Genomic DNA, 17,209 nt, shown 5'->3' with positions numbered 1-17,209 from the left:
GTTAGCATTAAGGCCCTAATTACATGACAATTTTTGGCAATGGAACAGGTTATGGATTAGATTAGCAGCATACAGAAATTGTGAATCAATATTTAACACGTAATTGTTCAGCCTTGTCCACATTGTTCAAGATTCACATAGAAGTCTATTTTACTAGTCCAGATTTTGTTCTGCTGCATGATCAGTGACCACAGGACTTAGAGGCTTTCATGACATAGGACTGGGTATTACAGCTTTGAGACCATTTGCATTCGTCTTTTGAAGATCCACTACCACCTCCCTATTAAATTTAGTATCAGGTCCTCCTTTTGGCCACCTGCCGTTAGCGTTGGATTGAGGTGACAACACCTGGTGTGGGACAGATGGGACATGAAGTTAAATATAGATAGTGTCACCTTCATTTCTCCTGGGCGGACATGGGCAAGATGGAAACCCGATCTTTTCCATTCAGTGAAGAACTGTCTGTAACTGAACAGAGTGTATAAAATACAGTGTAGTCTGTCTACTTTTGTACTATAAAACACTAGGAAGTGTATATATAAATATATATATATAGATATATATATATATATATATATATATATATATATATTATATTTGAAACTAGAAGTTTACATACACTATATGAAGATCCATATATGCTTGTTTTTCTCAATATCTGACATGAAGTCAGAAAAAACCTTTCCCTTTTTAGGTCAGTTAGGATTATCAGAATTATTATTATTTGCCAAATGCCAGAATAATGAGAGAGAGAGAGAGAATGATTTATGGCTTTTTATTACTTACTGCAAAGTCAAAAGGTTACATACATTTCATTAGTATTTGATACCATTGCCCTTAAACCGAATGACTTGGGTAAAACATTTGGGATATCTTTCCACAAGCTTCTCACAATAGTTGAGCGGAATTTGGACCCATTCCTCCTGACAAAACTGGTGTAACCGATCCAGATTTGTAGGTCGCCTTGCTCGCACCGGGCTTTTCAGCTTTGCCCATACATTTTTAATAGGATTGAGATCAGGGCTTTGCGATGGCCACTCCAAAACCTTGACATTGTTATCCTTAAGTCACTTTGTCACCATTTTGGCAGTATGCTTCTGGTCATTGTCCATTTGGAAGACCCATTTCCGACCAAGCTTTAACTTCCTGGCTGATTTATTGAGATGTTGCTTCAGTATTGCCACATAATCTTTCCTCATGATGCCATCTATTTTGTGAAGTACAACAGTCCCTCCTACAGCAAAACAACCGACAACATGATGCTGCCACCCCCATGTTTAACAGTTAGGATGGTGTTCTTAGGCTTACAAGTTTCTCCTTTTTTCCTCCAAATGTAACAATGGTCATTATGCCCAAAAACTTTAATTTTAGTTTCATCAGACCACTTTAAGGTCTTTGTTCCTGGGTGCTTTTGCAAACCTTTATCTATTTTTTAATGTTTCTTTTGGAGTAATGGCTTCTTCCTGGCAGTACCCTGTGATGTGCAGTTGTGGTGCCGGAATCCCGCGCCTGCACTCCCTCCACAATCCATTCCTTTTCCTCCCTTCTATTGGCAGTGTATTCAGTGATCTACTGTGCAGGCAAGTCAGTGCGACTTCCGCTCCAGTGACCTCCGGTGTGCGTGACAATAAGGGGTTCTCCCCGCTTCCTCCCTGCATAGCTATCACTAGGTCTTGCTTTTTGTGGACAAGTTGACATTTTTATTGGTACTTTTTTGGGCACATGACATTTTTTGATCGCTTTCGAATCAGATTTTTGGGAGGCAGAATGAACAAAAGCCAGCAATTCAGGATTTGTTTTTTTGAGTTTTTTTTATGCCATTTACCGTATGGTAAAAGTGATAACACAGCTTTATTCTTAAGGACAGTACGATTACAGCGATTCCACATTTATATAAAAATATAATTTTTTTTTGTTTTGCCGCTTTTAAGCAATAAAAACTATTTGATAGAAAAAATAATTGTTTTGCATTCCTTGATTCTCAGAGGTATAACTTTTTCATTTCTTTACTGATGAAGTTGTATAGGGGCTGTTTATATAAATCCACATGTGTTCACTGAACCATTTACTGCATTCAATGCATTCTATTTTTTACATTTCTGTTGCGGAGACTAGCGTTTCGGAAAGATAAATTGACATACTGTGGCACTGAAAGACTAGCCGCTTGTCAGTTTCCGCGGGTGGCCCACAGATGTACGCATAGTGGACATGGGATTTCTAGAAATCCCATCCACTATGTTGTAACATTTGGCTGCTGCGAGTTTGATGCAAACCCGCAGCAATTCCTGATCATGGGCACGTACCATATTTGTCTTTTTGATCGCGTTTTATTCCATTTTTTGTCCAGTGGTATGATGAGAAAGCATAATTTGTTGTCATTGTCATGTGTTTTTTTTTTACAGTGCTCACTGATGGGGTTAATTAGTATGACAGTTTTACAGATTGGGTCATTCTGTACGCTGCAATACTTTTTTATTTGTATTTTTACATAAATATACATATTTATTGGTTTAATATTTTTTTTTAAATAGTTAAAAAAGTTAACTTTGTATTTACTTTTTTAATTAGTCCCTGCATGGGACTTGAATTTTTGTGTCTCTGATCGCTGGTCTCATGCATTGCAATACATACAGTATGTAATGCAATGCATGAGAACTGTCACTCTTACAGTGTCAGAATGCCTGTCAGACCCTGCTGCTGGCTGAGTGTAACAGGCTACTGTAGCTGACAGGCCAGTGGGTCATCATCTGCCATAACAACCCGTGTCTCCCCCGTGACCAGATCGGGGATGAGAGAGAAGGAACCCACTCCCTCTCACAAACGTCTAAATGCCGTGATCGCTATTGATCGCGGCATCTAGAAGATAATACAGGGTTAACATATCGTAATCGGGACCTGAGCCAATCGGGTACCGATGCTGTTGCTGGTCAGAACTATCACTCTGCACCAGAATCCAAGCTCCGGCAGGACTCTGGGAATCTAAAATGTTGCAAGACTGTCGACTGTAGAGAAACAAACATCAGTGATGCACAAAGCCCAGGAAACGCCGTCGTGAAGGAGTTAATGAGGTTATTATTACTTGTCTGAGGAATTTCTGCCACAATGAATGTACTGGGGCACGCAAATCATCATTAACACTGTGAAGAGGCCTTCTTGAAGGAAACTGAAAGTGTCCTAGTGGCCATTTTTCAACATGATAGCAGGCTTTTTGCTTGTGCTACTGTGAGCAGCCATCGTGGCCTAAACATGCTACCATGGCCTGCAGCGTCTCCGCACTTGTCTTCCATTGGGCACATGTGCGATGTCATTGGTCAGCAATTGCAGGGAGCTGCCAGCAGCGGAGTATGATGATTTGTGTGTCCAAACGCATTCAGCGTGGCAGAACATTCCTCAGACAGCTAACAATAACCTAATTGATAGCCACCCAAGGCATGTAGGTGTGTGTATTTCTACATGTGGTGCTCATACTAGATACTAAATAAATCGAGACGTTTTGAAAATTTTCTTTCCATTTTTTTATTATGGTTATTACTAAGGTCTCTATCCAGCCTTTGATTTCCATAATTTTACCGATCCTTCTTGATGTTGCAATTTCAATTTTACGGAGTATAAATGGGGGTCTCAAATGGGTGACCTCCCCTGTGCAATTCCATTAAGGAGTTATTCCCAATATTGACATTCTTTTCCTATTCTCAGGACCTCCAGCAGTCCCATAGCAAATGAATGAAGCTACCACTCCATTCTATTGGGTGCTAACTTCCAATATTGGGACTAATCATTTAGTCATTACATGACTAGTCACGTATTTGTACAGATATGCTCACTAGATTTGGGACTCACTGGTTTATGCCGCACTTTTCTGTGAATCACACTTGATCGTTAGTGGTTTGGCAGTGCGGCACTTTAGACTCGATTCATCTGGGGCGTAATTATGGTGTTGTCACCTTTGCTGTAAAATACCAATGTACAGTAAAGCTGGGGCTACACGGCAAGATTTGTTGCGCAATAGTAATAATTACCTTAAAAGACTATGCAAAGTGTATCGCATGCGACTTGTGACCAATGACTGAAGACCCGACAGATGTTGAGTGTTGCAGACTCAGTATGTCGCGGGTCGCCACACCTCACCTAAAGAAGTCATTATATCCAATGTTGCAATGTGTTGCTGTGATTTCAGTGCCCCATGACTCATATTGCTGTGTAGCCCTAGCCTTATACTGTAGTTATTAGAACTTAGTATATCTGCATTCACACAATGCATTGATGTGGCAGACTTTTGCTGCATTTTATGAATCCTCACTGTTGGTTTCTTTCTGTGTCTCTATGCCCCTTCTCTTTTTCAAAATTGTTGACACAGTTTCATGTGGTTTCCTGTGAATATTCTAAGCCATGCCTCCCCTGTTCTTCTGGAATTTACACAGCATTTAATTTCATTTGTGGAGGGTCGCTGTCACGTATTTATTGTGACAGAGAGGAGCCAAAAGACCGCAGTGTCTAATTTCTGCTACTCTTGCACTGAATTGAAGCACTTCACCTCCATATTAAACCGTGTAAATTTCTTTGGGCAATGCAGGGGTTAAAGGGAACCTGTCATCCCCAAAATCGAAGGTAAGCTAAGCCCACCAGCATCAGGGGCTTATCTACAGCATTCTGTAATGCTGTATATAAGCCCCCCCCCCCCCCCCGATGTATCCTGAAAGATAAGAAAAAGAGGTTAGATTATACTCACCCAGGGGCGGTCCCGCTGCGGTCCGGTCCGATGGGTGTCGCGGTCCAGTCCAGCGCCTCCCATCTTCATACGATGATGTCCTCTTCTTGTCTTCACACTGCGGCTCCGGCACAGGCATACTTTGTCTGCTCTGTTGAGGGCAGAATAAAGCACTGCAGTGCGCTGGCGCCGGGAAAGGTCAGAGAGGCTCAGCGCCTGCGCACTGCAGTACTTTACTCTGCCCTCAACAGGGCAGACAAAGTACACCTGCGCCCGAGCCGCAGCGTGAAGACAAGAAGAGGGGGTCATCGTAAGAAGATGGAAGGCCCCGGACCGGACTGCGACGCCCATCGGATTGGACCACCCGCCCAGGTGAGTATAATCTAACCTCTTTTTCTCATCTTTCAGGTTACATCGGGGGCTTATTTACAGCATTCCAGAATGTTGTAGATAAGCCCCTGATGCCGGTGGGCTTAGCTCATCTTCGATTTTGGGGGTGACAGGTTCCCTTTAACCTGCTCTGTTGAGAGCTCCTGGAGCTAAGGCTCTAAACTGTGCACTGTTAGCCACTCCCATCTCCTATATAATCTCGGCCTTGGCTAGCACTCATTGTCAGAGATAGCTTTTGCGGTATGGCTTGGATGTTGTTGGTGGTTATTAGAGTAGGGGGTTGGAGCATTTATCTGTGACTGTTGCAAGGTTTTTAAGTGTGTGAGCGTGTGCATTCCTCTGTTACTCGTGTGAGCATATTTTTATGTTTTGTATTTTTGTTACCCTTGTTCATATTACCTTGTTAATCTGGTTGGTGTACTTCAGTACACTACTACTTACTACTCCCCTCTTCCCTGGGTGTGGGAAGGGTACAGACTGAGGGCAAATTCAGGAGCTAAAGCAAGGTACGTGTTCCCGGCGTCTTCATTATCAGAAGTAATCCAAGGAGCAGGGCAAGCTAGGGCGTCCCCAAGCGTTAGGGACAGGGATAGAATCCTTGGTCACGGGACACACGACAACAGAGTCATGACAGTCGCTTTAATAAAGTAATGCTATACATTTTTGTATAAAACGAGACACAAACAATCTTGGCAAAAAGCCATTCTCATTTCGAATTATCCTAAATAAAATGGCACAATTTTATCTCGTCTTCTTAGGCCTTGTTCAGACAATGTGATTTTGTGTACTTTTTGATATAGCTAGTTATCCTGTAGTATCTACTTATGGTTTTTGGCTAAAAATGCAAGCAAAAACTTTACTAATTCTTCACTGGGTGAAAAAGGCCGTAAAAAGGAATCTGCCGCCAGGTTTTTGCTACCCTTAAGGCCGGGATCACACATACGCGAGATACGGCCGAGTCTCGCAGGTGAAAACCCAGCTCTGGCGCCGGCACTCCGGAGCAGAGCGTGCAGCCGCACAGCAATACATGGAGCTGCATGCTCCACTCTGGAGTGCCAGCGCCAGAGCTGGGTTTTCACCTGCGAGACTCGGCCGTATCTTGCATATGTGTGATCCCGGCCTAACTGAGAGCAGTACGATGGTCTGCTTGTTGCAGTTTTGATAAAATCCCGGTTCTCTTTGCTTCAGATCTCTAGCAGTTCTCTGAATGCTGAGCTCTGTATAACCCTGCCCACACCACTGATTGGCAGCTTTCTGTGTACAATGAGCATGAATAAGGAGGACTACATGACAGGAGGTTTACTAGCCCTCTAGTGATAATCTGCTGTTAAAACCGTGATTTTTCAAAAACTACAGCAAGAAACCCAGTAAGTGACACATCGCTGGAATCAGGGTCTCTGCCCTTAAATTATGCTGCTCTCAGATTAGGAAGCAAAACCTGGTGAAAAGATTCCCTTTAAAGTGTAAATGCAAAGCAGGTAAATGTTTCTTTGGTCATCATTTTGACCTCTACCTATGCAGGCCTCAAATATCTTATGTTTTAGGAAAAGGATAAGGTCTAAAAATATGATGTGGTCATACATAGGCAGTGAATGTATGCAAGGACAATGCATTTTACAGACTTCCCCTCCCCCATCTTCTTGTGGAGATCTCTGTCTGTGTTTACTTATGTCTCAGACTGTGATAAGCCACCTGGTTTGGAAGAAGTTACATGGTTGAGTGCTCCCTCTTTATGACAGTTCTCTGCGCCATTCACACAAATGTTAGCTCGTTCACTGCCAAACCCGTAAGCATAAAGAGCCAAACATTACTTTAAATAGAGGGACAATTCATGGGGGGACCTCAGCTTTGTACCCTGAGGTCTTTATGCCAAAGATCACTTCACCTGATGTATGAGCGTTCTGCTTATTCATCGGGTGATAAGCAACCGGCCTATACTGCAAGCGTCTGTTCACAATTAGCTTTCAATATAATGGTAAGTTCACACTAGGTGTATTTTTTTTAGCCTTTTTTTTCTGCAGCATCTCCTGGCAGAAAAAAGCTGCCGAAAAAAGCAGGTTTTGCTTGCTTTTTCTTGCTGCGTTTTTTTGTGCTTTTTTTGCTGTGTTTTTGGCATGCTAGATTTGTCTCTTGTGCATGCTGGTAAAGTTTAGTGCAAAAAAAAAAAAGCTCTATTCTACAGAATCGGGTTTTGTCACAAAAAAAACACAGCAAAACCTTATACCAGCATTTTTGCTGTAGATTTTCAGTGTTTTTTTCACTGCCCATTCATGTCAATGGGTGAAAAAACTGAAATAAAGCATGAAAGAAGTGACATGGTCCATTGTGCAAAAAAAACATGCAAAGCACAAAATCCTGATGATGAAAAAACCAAGGTGTGTGCATGAGAGTTCTGAAATCTCAGACATAGCTCGTACTGTAAAACACAGCTGAAAATTTGCATGAAAAAACGCCTAGTGTGAACTTCCCTTAAACAGATGCCATATGTTGCCTTGTGTACCCATTGAAATGTATGGGATGCTGCAGTTTATTTCATGGTCTGTTTTAAAAAGCATTCCTGTGAACATCGATTAACGTTGGTCCATGTTTGTCTGTGTGCTGTCCATTTTCCAGGGCTTTCATTTGAACTTAACCTCGAAGCCACGCATTCATAAGCATGGTGGAATCGGGTGAGATAGCTGTCGAGAGAGGTGAACTAACAGCTATCTAGAGAAGTCGTGTGAAAAGTAGAAAGGCCGTACTCACCGTTTCCTTGGAGGCTAAAAAGTCCTTTATTTCAGCTCCTATGGACATCCATGAAGCGGTATAGCAGCGTGTGCGGGGAGACATGCAGGGAGAAGAGGTGGACGACGGCCACTCCGCGCTCAGGTGGCGACTCTACTGGTCCAATCCAATCACAGCTATCTAGAATTTATGGGCCTCTTCATTCCTAGTGAGGCAGATGGACTTGATGTGTGTTCACACAGAGTTTTTGCAGTAGAAACTGAGCAAAACCTCTCCAAATCCTCATCAAAAACTAAAAACACCGCAAAACCTTGGAGTTTCTTCTCCAAGAAACTCAGCAAAAAGACTCAGACACTGATTCTTCAAGACTGGCGTTTCATACACCGGTCGTAATAAGGTGCATGCCACTTAATGAATTTGGCATATCTTATAGTAACTTGCACCTCTGTGCCTCGCCAGTTCTGTTACACCTGTAAGGGACTAGAGCAGTGTGGCCCAAAACTCCAGTCTTCACAGCCCCAACAGGTCATGTTTTCAGGGTTTCCATTTGGTAGGCAATTCCCGCATGTGTTGGGTCTATCTAACAGCTGTGAACCATGCAGCTGCAGGGACTCGAACATAATGTACAAGCATGCCTGAGATACTAGGATAACATAGTAGCATGCTCCAATAACACATTATTTGGGCACGCTCGCTCATTCTACTGGATAACAGTTTGGTCAATGACTAGTCATTTCAGAAACCTTACCCACTGTCCCATTTCCAGATGGGTTTTCTCTGACACAACTCAGCAGTTCAGAGTAAAACATGGAAGTTTATAGAGACAGAGCAGGTCTCTGGTGGTTCAGGCAACATGAATCATGTGGCAGGCTGCCTATAACATACTTGACAGATTGCTACGAGAGCTGCACTGTAAATGCTGATTTTCTCAACAGAATACATTAAGCAACAGAAATCAATGGCCATTCATTGAATTAGTGCCTAAAGCCCTTCTATCAGGTGAATTATCCTTCACAGTCTTCAAATAGTTACAAAATTGTAATAGTTACAAAACTGTCAATTTAGTGACACAATTAAATGCTAATAAACCCAAACTAACTTAAACTTGGCCTTAAAGGGATCCTGTCAGCAGGATTGTGCACAGTAAACTACAGATAGTGTCAGGCTGGCGCCGTTATACTGATTACAATGATACCTTGGTTAATGAAATCTGTCTTGTGGTTGTTGTTTAATCTTTATTTTCAGTTCTGTGTTAATGATATGCTTGTGCTACGGGGCGGCCTGTGGGGGGTCTGCATGAGGTGCTCTGATTAGGTATTCATAATAGAGACTGCTGACAGGTCACTGATCCCTCACTGACCTGCCCCCTAGTTTACATAATGAATACATGTACATACTGAAGAAAATAAACACTTATGCAGGCAGATGACAGCTGTGGCACCTTCGCTGCAGCATAATCGCAGGTTTAGTGTCCTAATAATCACTATTCTTCATGTTATTGATCAAATACAAAAAAAATAATCAATTTGAAAATGGCGCCCACCGCGCCTTCGCAGTAGCAGCTATCGGTGTGTGTGCGAGATCCGATTTGTACTTGATCAATAACATGAAGAACAGTGATTATTAGGACACTAAACATGCGATTATGCTGCAATGCAGGTGCTACAGCTGTGGCACTATCTATTAACATGCATATGTAGCTCTTTCAAAGACAAGTTCAACAAATACCTTTACATGGCCAAGCCATTCTTTCGTCACTAAGAAATCAACGTTTGAATTGATATGCAAATGAGTTTGAAACACTTATAGATCTGAAACCTCTGTCACTCCAGCTCTATTCCTCGCACTGCACCGCTTTCTTGTTGACCAACAGCCTATATGCTATGTGACTTCACACATACATACGGTGCCACACAAAAGGTTGTTACATAAAATGAGAGTAATGGGGATAGGGGAAAATATGTGTAAGTGGGTTGAGAGCTGGCTCAGGGATAGGAGACAAATGGTGGTTATTAATGGAGCACACTCGGACTGGGTCGCGGTTAGCAGTGGGGTACCACAGGGGTCAGTATTGGGCCCTCTTCTTTTTAACATATTTATTAATGACCTTGTAGGGGACATTCAGAGTAGAATTTCAATATTTGCAGATGACACTAAACTCTGTAGGGTAATCAATACAGGGGAGGACAATTTTATATTACAGGATGATTTATGTAAACTAGAAGCTTGGGCTGATAAATGGCAAATGAGCTTTAATGGGGATAAATGTAAGGTCATGCACTTGGGTAGAAGTAATAAGATGTATAACTATGTGCTTAATTCTAAAACTCTGGGCAAAACCATCAATGAAAAAGACCTGGGTGTATGGGTGGATGACAGACTCATATTCAGTGGCCAGTGTCAGGCAGCTGCTACAAAGGCAAATAAAATAATGGGATGTATTAAAAGAGGCATAGATGCTCATGAGGAGAACATAATTTTACCTCTATACAAATCACTAGTTCGACCACACTTAGAATACTGTGTACAGTTCTGGTCTCCGGTGTATAAGAAAGACATAGCTGAACTGGAGCGGGTGCAGAGAAGAGCGACCAAGGTTATTAGAGGACTGGGGGGTCTGCAATACCAAGATAGGTTATTATACTTGGGGCTATTTAGTTTGGAAAAACGAAGACTAAGGGGTGATCTTATTTTAATGTATAAATATATGAGGGGACAGTACAAAGACCTTTCTGATCATCTTGTTAATCATAGACCGGTGACAGGGACAAGGGGGCATCCTCTACGTCTGGAGGAAAGAAGGTTTAAGCATAATAACAGACGCGGATTCTTTACTGTAAGAGCAGTGAGACTATGGAACTCTCTGCCGTATGATGTTGTAATGAGTGATTCATTAATTAAATTTAAGAGGGGACTGGATACCTTTCTAGAAAAGTATAATATTACGGGGTATATACACTAGATTCCTTGATAAGGCGTTGATCCAGGGAACTAGTCTGATTGCCGTATGTGGAGTCGGGAAGGAATTTTTTTCCCCATGGTGGAGTTACTCTTTGCGACATGGGTTTTTTTTGCCTTCCTCTGGATCAACATGTTAGGGCATGTTAGGTTAGGCTATGGGTTGAACTAGATGGACTTAAAGTCTTCCTTCAACCTCAATAACTATGTAACTATGTAACTATGAACCATCAGTCAAGCAGGAGGAGACGTTACTGGGTGGTGAATAGATCTGGAGTGACAGAAGATTCAGATCTACAGCCTCATTTGCATATAAATTCAAACTTTCTCGGGAACAGATTGGTTACGTAAAGGAATTGCTGGACTTGTCTTAAAAAGGGTTACATGCCTGATAAATAGCTTACATTGTGTAATCCTGATGACAGATTCCCTTTAATTATTAGAATTAGTGCCGTAGATAAGCGAAAACTGAGCAGAACGCCAAGTCTTTTTTAAGGAGGATTTGGAATTTTGCTCAGTTTTTGCTCCAAAGCATTTAAAAAAAAACCTCTGTGTACATACAGTTGTATGAAAAAGTGTTTGCCCCCTTCCTGAATTCCTATTCTTCTGCCTGTTTGTCACACTTAAATGTTTCAGATCACCAATCTTCATCCTGAAGCAGCAAAACAGCCCCAGAACATCACACTACCACCACATTTTACTGTTGGTATTATGTTCCTTTTTTCAAATGCTGTGTTACTTCTACGCCAGATGTAATGGGGCATACACCTTCCAAAAAGTTCACCTTTTGTCTTGTCAGTCCACAGAGCATTCTCCCAAAAGGGGATCATCAAGATGTTTTTGGGAAAACTGAGACGAGCCTTTATGTTCTTATTGCTCAGCAGAGGTTTTCATATTTGAAGTCTGCCATGCAGGCCATGTTTACCCAGTCTCTTTCTTATGGTGGACCTTAGCTGAGGCAAATGAGGCCTGCAGCTCTTTGGATGATGTTGTGGGGTTTTTCGTAAATGCTTTTATGAGTCGACGCTGCGATGTTGGGGTAATTTTGGTCAGCCGGCCACTCCTGGGAAAGTTCCCCACTGTTCCATGTTTTCATCATTTGTAGATGATGACTCTCACTGTTGTTTGCTGGAGTCCCAAAGCTTTAGAAATGGCTATATAACCTGATAGATCTCATTTGTTTTGTTTTTTTATTTGTTCCCGAATTTCTTTGGATCGCGGCATGTCTAGCTTTTGATGATCTTTTGGTCTACTTCACTTTGTCAGGCAGGTTCTATTTAAGTGATTTCTTGATTTAAGAACAGATGTGGCAGTAATCAGGCCTGGGTGTGGCTAGAGAATTTGAACTATGCTTCCCAAACATGTGATAAGCAACAGTAAATTTTTGTTTCGGGGAAGGGGGGGATCACTTTTTCGCACAGGGCCCTGTAGGTTTGGATTTCTTTTACCCTAAATAATAAAGACTCTCATTTAAAAACTGCATTTTGTGTTTACTTGTGTCATCTTTGTCTAATGTTTAAATTTGTTTGGTGATCTGGAACATTTAAATGTGACAAACATGCAAAAGAATAGGAAATCTGGAATGGGGAAAACACTTTTTCACACAGCTGTATAGTCTTAGGCTATGTTCACATGCAGATTTTATAAGGAAGTTTTTTTTAGCAGATTCTCTTCAAAAATATACTCAAAAATTATTCAAAACGCTTTAAGTACTATTCCAATCCATTTCTATGGGAATACTTTACTAATCGTATAAGAAGCTTTTTTGAGCTTTTTTCTTCATGGAGAGGTGTTGAAAAACTCTTGATGTAAAAAAACTAGGCATTGTCCAATCAAAAGGCTCCAAAAAACGATTATGGAAAAAAAACTTTTCAGAAACTACTCATCTCTTCAGGAAATGCTACAGTGAAAGAAGAACTCCATGAAAAACTCATTCTAACAAGGAGGTTTCTGAAGCCGTTTCTGCTTGAAAAACTCATATTTTTTTTGTAAGCCTCAAAAAACGGTGTAAAAATTGCCTATTTAGTCTACGGCTACCATTTATAGTGTATCTGTAGATGCAGTCACACAGGTCCTGAGATTCTCAGCTATTTCATTATAGACACCAAATGTCTAAATTAAAGATGTATACTCACAGTTATTACTATATACCCTATGGAGGGTAATCTAGAGAATGTACCTAATTACAAGAGCTGTGTATGGCCAAGAAAAAATGGATATGTCTTGCCCCTTGGTTCATAGAGCCAGTGCCACAAATACTGTGAAATGTGCTCGATCAGCCCCGAAATTGCATCCCGCCATTCCCCCACCTTACACAATAGACTGTAGGGACCATTTAGTCTGCACACAGTAAATATTCTGTCAATAATATATATTTTTTAATAATTTAGCACTTTGATGATCTTAAATGTGACAGTTTCCTGAAGAAGCACACTTTCTGTGTGGCATAGTCAGTGTGTATTTAGTTTGAAGCGTTTTTGTGTTTGTTTCTTTGTTTATTTTCCATCCATTTATTTTTACGTCCAAAAAGATCTACATGAGTTCACAGGGAGAGGTCTCTGGAGACATAAAAAAAGCCTTTGAACACCCTCCGGCTACTTTCCAGAGACTCTTTATTTGGTCTGTCTGTCTATAGACATTTCTTAACAGGAGCACCAAATGAAGGTTCAAACAGAGCAATGTAAAAGCTGCATATCAAAAATGAAGCTTCACTTGTAGACTAAACAGTTTCCAAACACCATCCTACACGATAATCAAAGTCCTTGACTTCTCTTTTTCAGACTAATTGCTAAAGGGATAACCTGGTTATAATTAAAAAAGTTCACCAACCCGCAAAAAAATGAATATATACGTTTTAGTACATATATAACCATTAGATATCTGCCCAACTGTAATAACTTACAAAAATCATTCCACTGGTTATTTGGTGCAAAATCTCAACAATAAAAAATAAATAAAATTATACCAAGCATTTCTTTAGTCTATATTTGCATCACAAAAAAATATCACTTGTAAGGAGTAAATTATAAGTACAGTAAAAAGGGATACAAATAATCAAAGGCCTCATATTGCCATGTCAGAAAATTAAAAAAGGTAATGGAAAGCAAAAAATGGAAGACAAAAATGGCTGGTGGTCATAATGGCTGTTTTTTCCCCTCTTTTTAGCCACTTCAAGATCAGGCCATTCACCTGTTCCATTTTTATTCGTACAAGTAGTTGAAAGAACTGTAACATTTTTTGTTTGGATATTCAAATAATATTTGCATATTTTTGTGATACATGGGAATAATTTTAATTTTCTCTCCTTTTCTTTTTTTTGCCAATACTAGGCTATATCAGAGGGAAAATAAAGGAAATATGTGTCCGTTTTTTACATTTTAAATATCAATGTTAAAATGTGTTTCCCCTTACTTAACAATTATTTTTGTATAATAATACACTTAAAAAAAACAATGGTGGAACTAGATACTGCGATTTGGATTGACAGGATTCTCGGGGGGAGGGGTGTATTTAGACTGCTCTGCATTATTATCCCAAAAGCACTCCCCCCTAGGTAAAGACCATAAAAAATATGCACTAAATAAAAATGTTTGTATAATAGATTTGAAAAAAAAAAATACACATAGAAGCAATGAAAATACAATACGATCACAAATTCACCACTTTTGTCCTGTTGACAGGTCCGCTTTAAAGGGAGTATGTCAGTAGGGTCAATCCTTAAGCCGTCTATATGGACATGCAGGTCATAGAAAGATAAATAAAATAATACTTTGATATCTGCAATCCAATGTTTTAGTCCTGAAAAATCCATGTAACCTGTTAAGATCTATGGGCCGGACATAGATCTCCCCGAGAATCTGCCTCCAGAGCTTATTTTAAATGAAAGGGGGGCGTTACCAGTGTGAGGCATGTAATGACTGACAGTGTGCTCTCTAGATCTACATGTCACAGATAAGCTCTGGAGGCTTAAGAGGGTTGATCCTACTGAAAAATTCCCTTTAAGGTGGTGAAGTGGGTATGAAACAACAAAACATATCTGCTTGACAAATTATTAGAGGAGTACTACATTAAAGCAAATTTCCTGCTTGAAATTTTTTTTTTAGTTTGAGCAAAAAGATTAAAGGCAACTTGGATTGAGAAAGCTGCCCGAAGTTTACAATATCAGCTCTTGTCCCAATGACTCAATTTCTGGCTTTGTTTCGACAAAACACACAGTTTCCTGTGATGTCACGTGACCAGTGATGGGGGATGGCTGACTGACTCACTACAATAGCTATGGCTACATCACTGGTCACATGCCAGACACTTTCTCCTGTGCCGAAACAAAGCTGGAAGTGGACCCAAGTCCGGCGCTAATGTCTCGAGATCAAACAGCTTTTCTTAACCAACGAAGTTTCACCTTATAATCATTTTAAAGATTTTTTGAGGGTATACAATCCCCTTTCAAATACTTTATTAAAGGGGTTTTCAGGGTTAGTAAAGGGGCCTGTTTTTTTTCCCACCAGAAACAGTGCCACTTATGCTACAGCTAATAGAGAGGACTGGCACTGTCAAATATCTCTCACCGTGCTGATTTGTCTCTTTGTATCGGACTTGCCACTGAAGGAGACAAACCATGAAGTATGCACACATCATGAATACAGGTCAAGCACAACTGGTTCTTCACTTAGTCTTCTATGCGTACATGACAGCAGAAGTCTGATTTCATGAATTTGTACACGTCACACTCGTTATCGTTAGTCGGTCACAGAAGACTGCAAAAAGCTGTGGTATTTATTAACGTTTTGAATATGTAACATGCTCTGCCACTAAATGACTTAATTGTATTTTTTTAGGGGACAGCAGATGTCGGCGTTACCCCACCTGTCCATACATCCAATGGCTTGGAAAGGTAGGACCACAGACTGACTCATGACTGAAATGTTGGGCAATATGTATGACACTGTGCGATCCCCATTCAGACTACAAATAACATTATACAATCATTGCGTGCCACACTTAATATAAAACACAAGATGGGAGTTATGTAACGGGAAGCTCTTGGCACATGAGAAATGTGTGTGGTTCTGATATTATTCAATATGTAGTCACGTTATGGGAATGTAGTCAATTCTACTGAAATAACTGGTCCTAAAAGCAATTAGTGTTGTTTTACGCCATGTTGTGTGTGTGTGTGTGTGTGTGTTCGTGTGTGTGTGTGTGTGTGTGTGTGTGTGTGTGTGTGTGTGTATATACACACACACAAACAGTGGGGAAAGTAAGTATTTGATACACTGCCGATTGCACGTTTTCCCACCTTCAGAGAATTGAGAAGTCCTTAATTTTTATCGTACAGGTACACTTCAACTGTGAGAAACAGAATTTAAAAATAAAAAAAACCCAGAAAATCACATTGTATGATTTTTAAATAATTAAATTGCATTTTATTGCATGAAATAAGTATTTGATCACCTACCAACCAGCAAGAATTCTGGCTCTCACAGACATGTTAGTTTTTCTTTTAGAAGCCTCCTACTCTGCACTCATTATCTGTATTAATTGCACCTGTTTGAATTAATTACCTGTATAAAAGACACCTAACCACACACTGAATAGATCACACTCCAACCTCTCCACCATGGCCAAGACCAAAGAGCTGACTAAGCACACTAGGGAGAAAATTGTAGGCCTGCACAAAGCTGGGATGGGCTACAGGACAATAGGCAAGCAGCTTCATGAGAAGGCAACAACTGTTGGCATAATTATTAGAAAATGGAAGAAACACAAGATAACTGTCAATCTTCCTCTGTCTGGGGCTCCATGCAAGATCTCGCCTCATGGGGTAAGGATGATTCTGAGAAAGGTAAACAATCAGCCCAGAACTACATGGGAGGACCTCCTCAGTGACCTAAAGAGAGCTGGGATCACCGTCTCAAACCTTACTGTTAGTAACACACTACACCGTCATGGATTAAAATCGTACAGGGCTCACAAGGTCCTCCCTGCTCATGCCAGCACATGTCCAGGCCCATTTGAAGTACACCAATGACAATCTGGATGGTCCATAGGAGGCATGGGAGAAGGTCATGTGGTCAGATGAGACCAAAATAGAACTTTTTGGTATCAACTGCACTTGCCGTGTTTGGAGGACCTTTCATGCCTTGCAGGATTTTAACAAGAGAACAGTTGCTGCCTTCTCACCAAGCTGATTGCCTATTGTCCTGTAGCTCATCCCAGCCTTGTGCAGGTCTACAATTTTGTCCCTGGTGTCCTTAGACAGCTCTCAGCTCTTTGGCTTTGGTGGAGAGGTTGGGTTGTGACCAAGTGTGTGGACAGGTGTCTTTTATATCAAGTTCAAACAGGTGCAATTAATACAGGTAATGAGTGCAGAGTAGGAGGGCTTTTAAAAGAAAAACTATCAGGTCTGTGAGAGCCAGAATTCTTGGTAGT

At 40.8% G+C, this 17,209-nt stretch overlaps 1 protein-coding gene across 3 annotated transcripts in view; it reads left to right on the top strand.

The window, feature by feature from the left end:
- PLEKHH3 (pleckstrin homology, MyTH4 and FERM domain containing H3) overlaps positions 1-17,209 on the top strand; it is an 84,937-nt gene that overhangs the window by 15,579 nt on the left and 52,149 nt on the right. For all 3 annotated transcript variants that reach the window (XM_077251997.1, XM_077251996.1, XM_077251998.1), the window contains exon 2: positions 15,616-15,671. In XM_077251997.1, coding sequence (XP_077108112.1) covers positions 15,616-15,671 — 56 coding nt within the window. The remainder of the gene's footprint in view (positions 1-15,615; positions 15,672-17,209) is intronic.

This window comes from Ranitomeya variabilis, chromosome 4 (genome assembly GCF_051348905.1).
Source record: "Ranitomeya variabilis isolate aRanVar5 chromosome 4, aRanVar5.hap1, whole genome shotgun sequence".
NCBI lineage: Eukaryota > Metazoa > Chordata > Amphibia > Anura > Dendrobatidae > Ranitomeya > Ranitomeya variabilis.
Note: the sequence above shows the minus strand (reverse complement) of the source record. Positions and strands in the feature narration are given on the sequence as shown.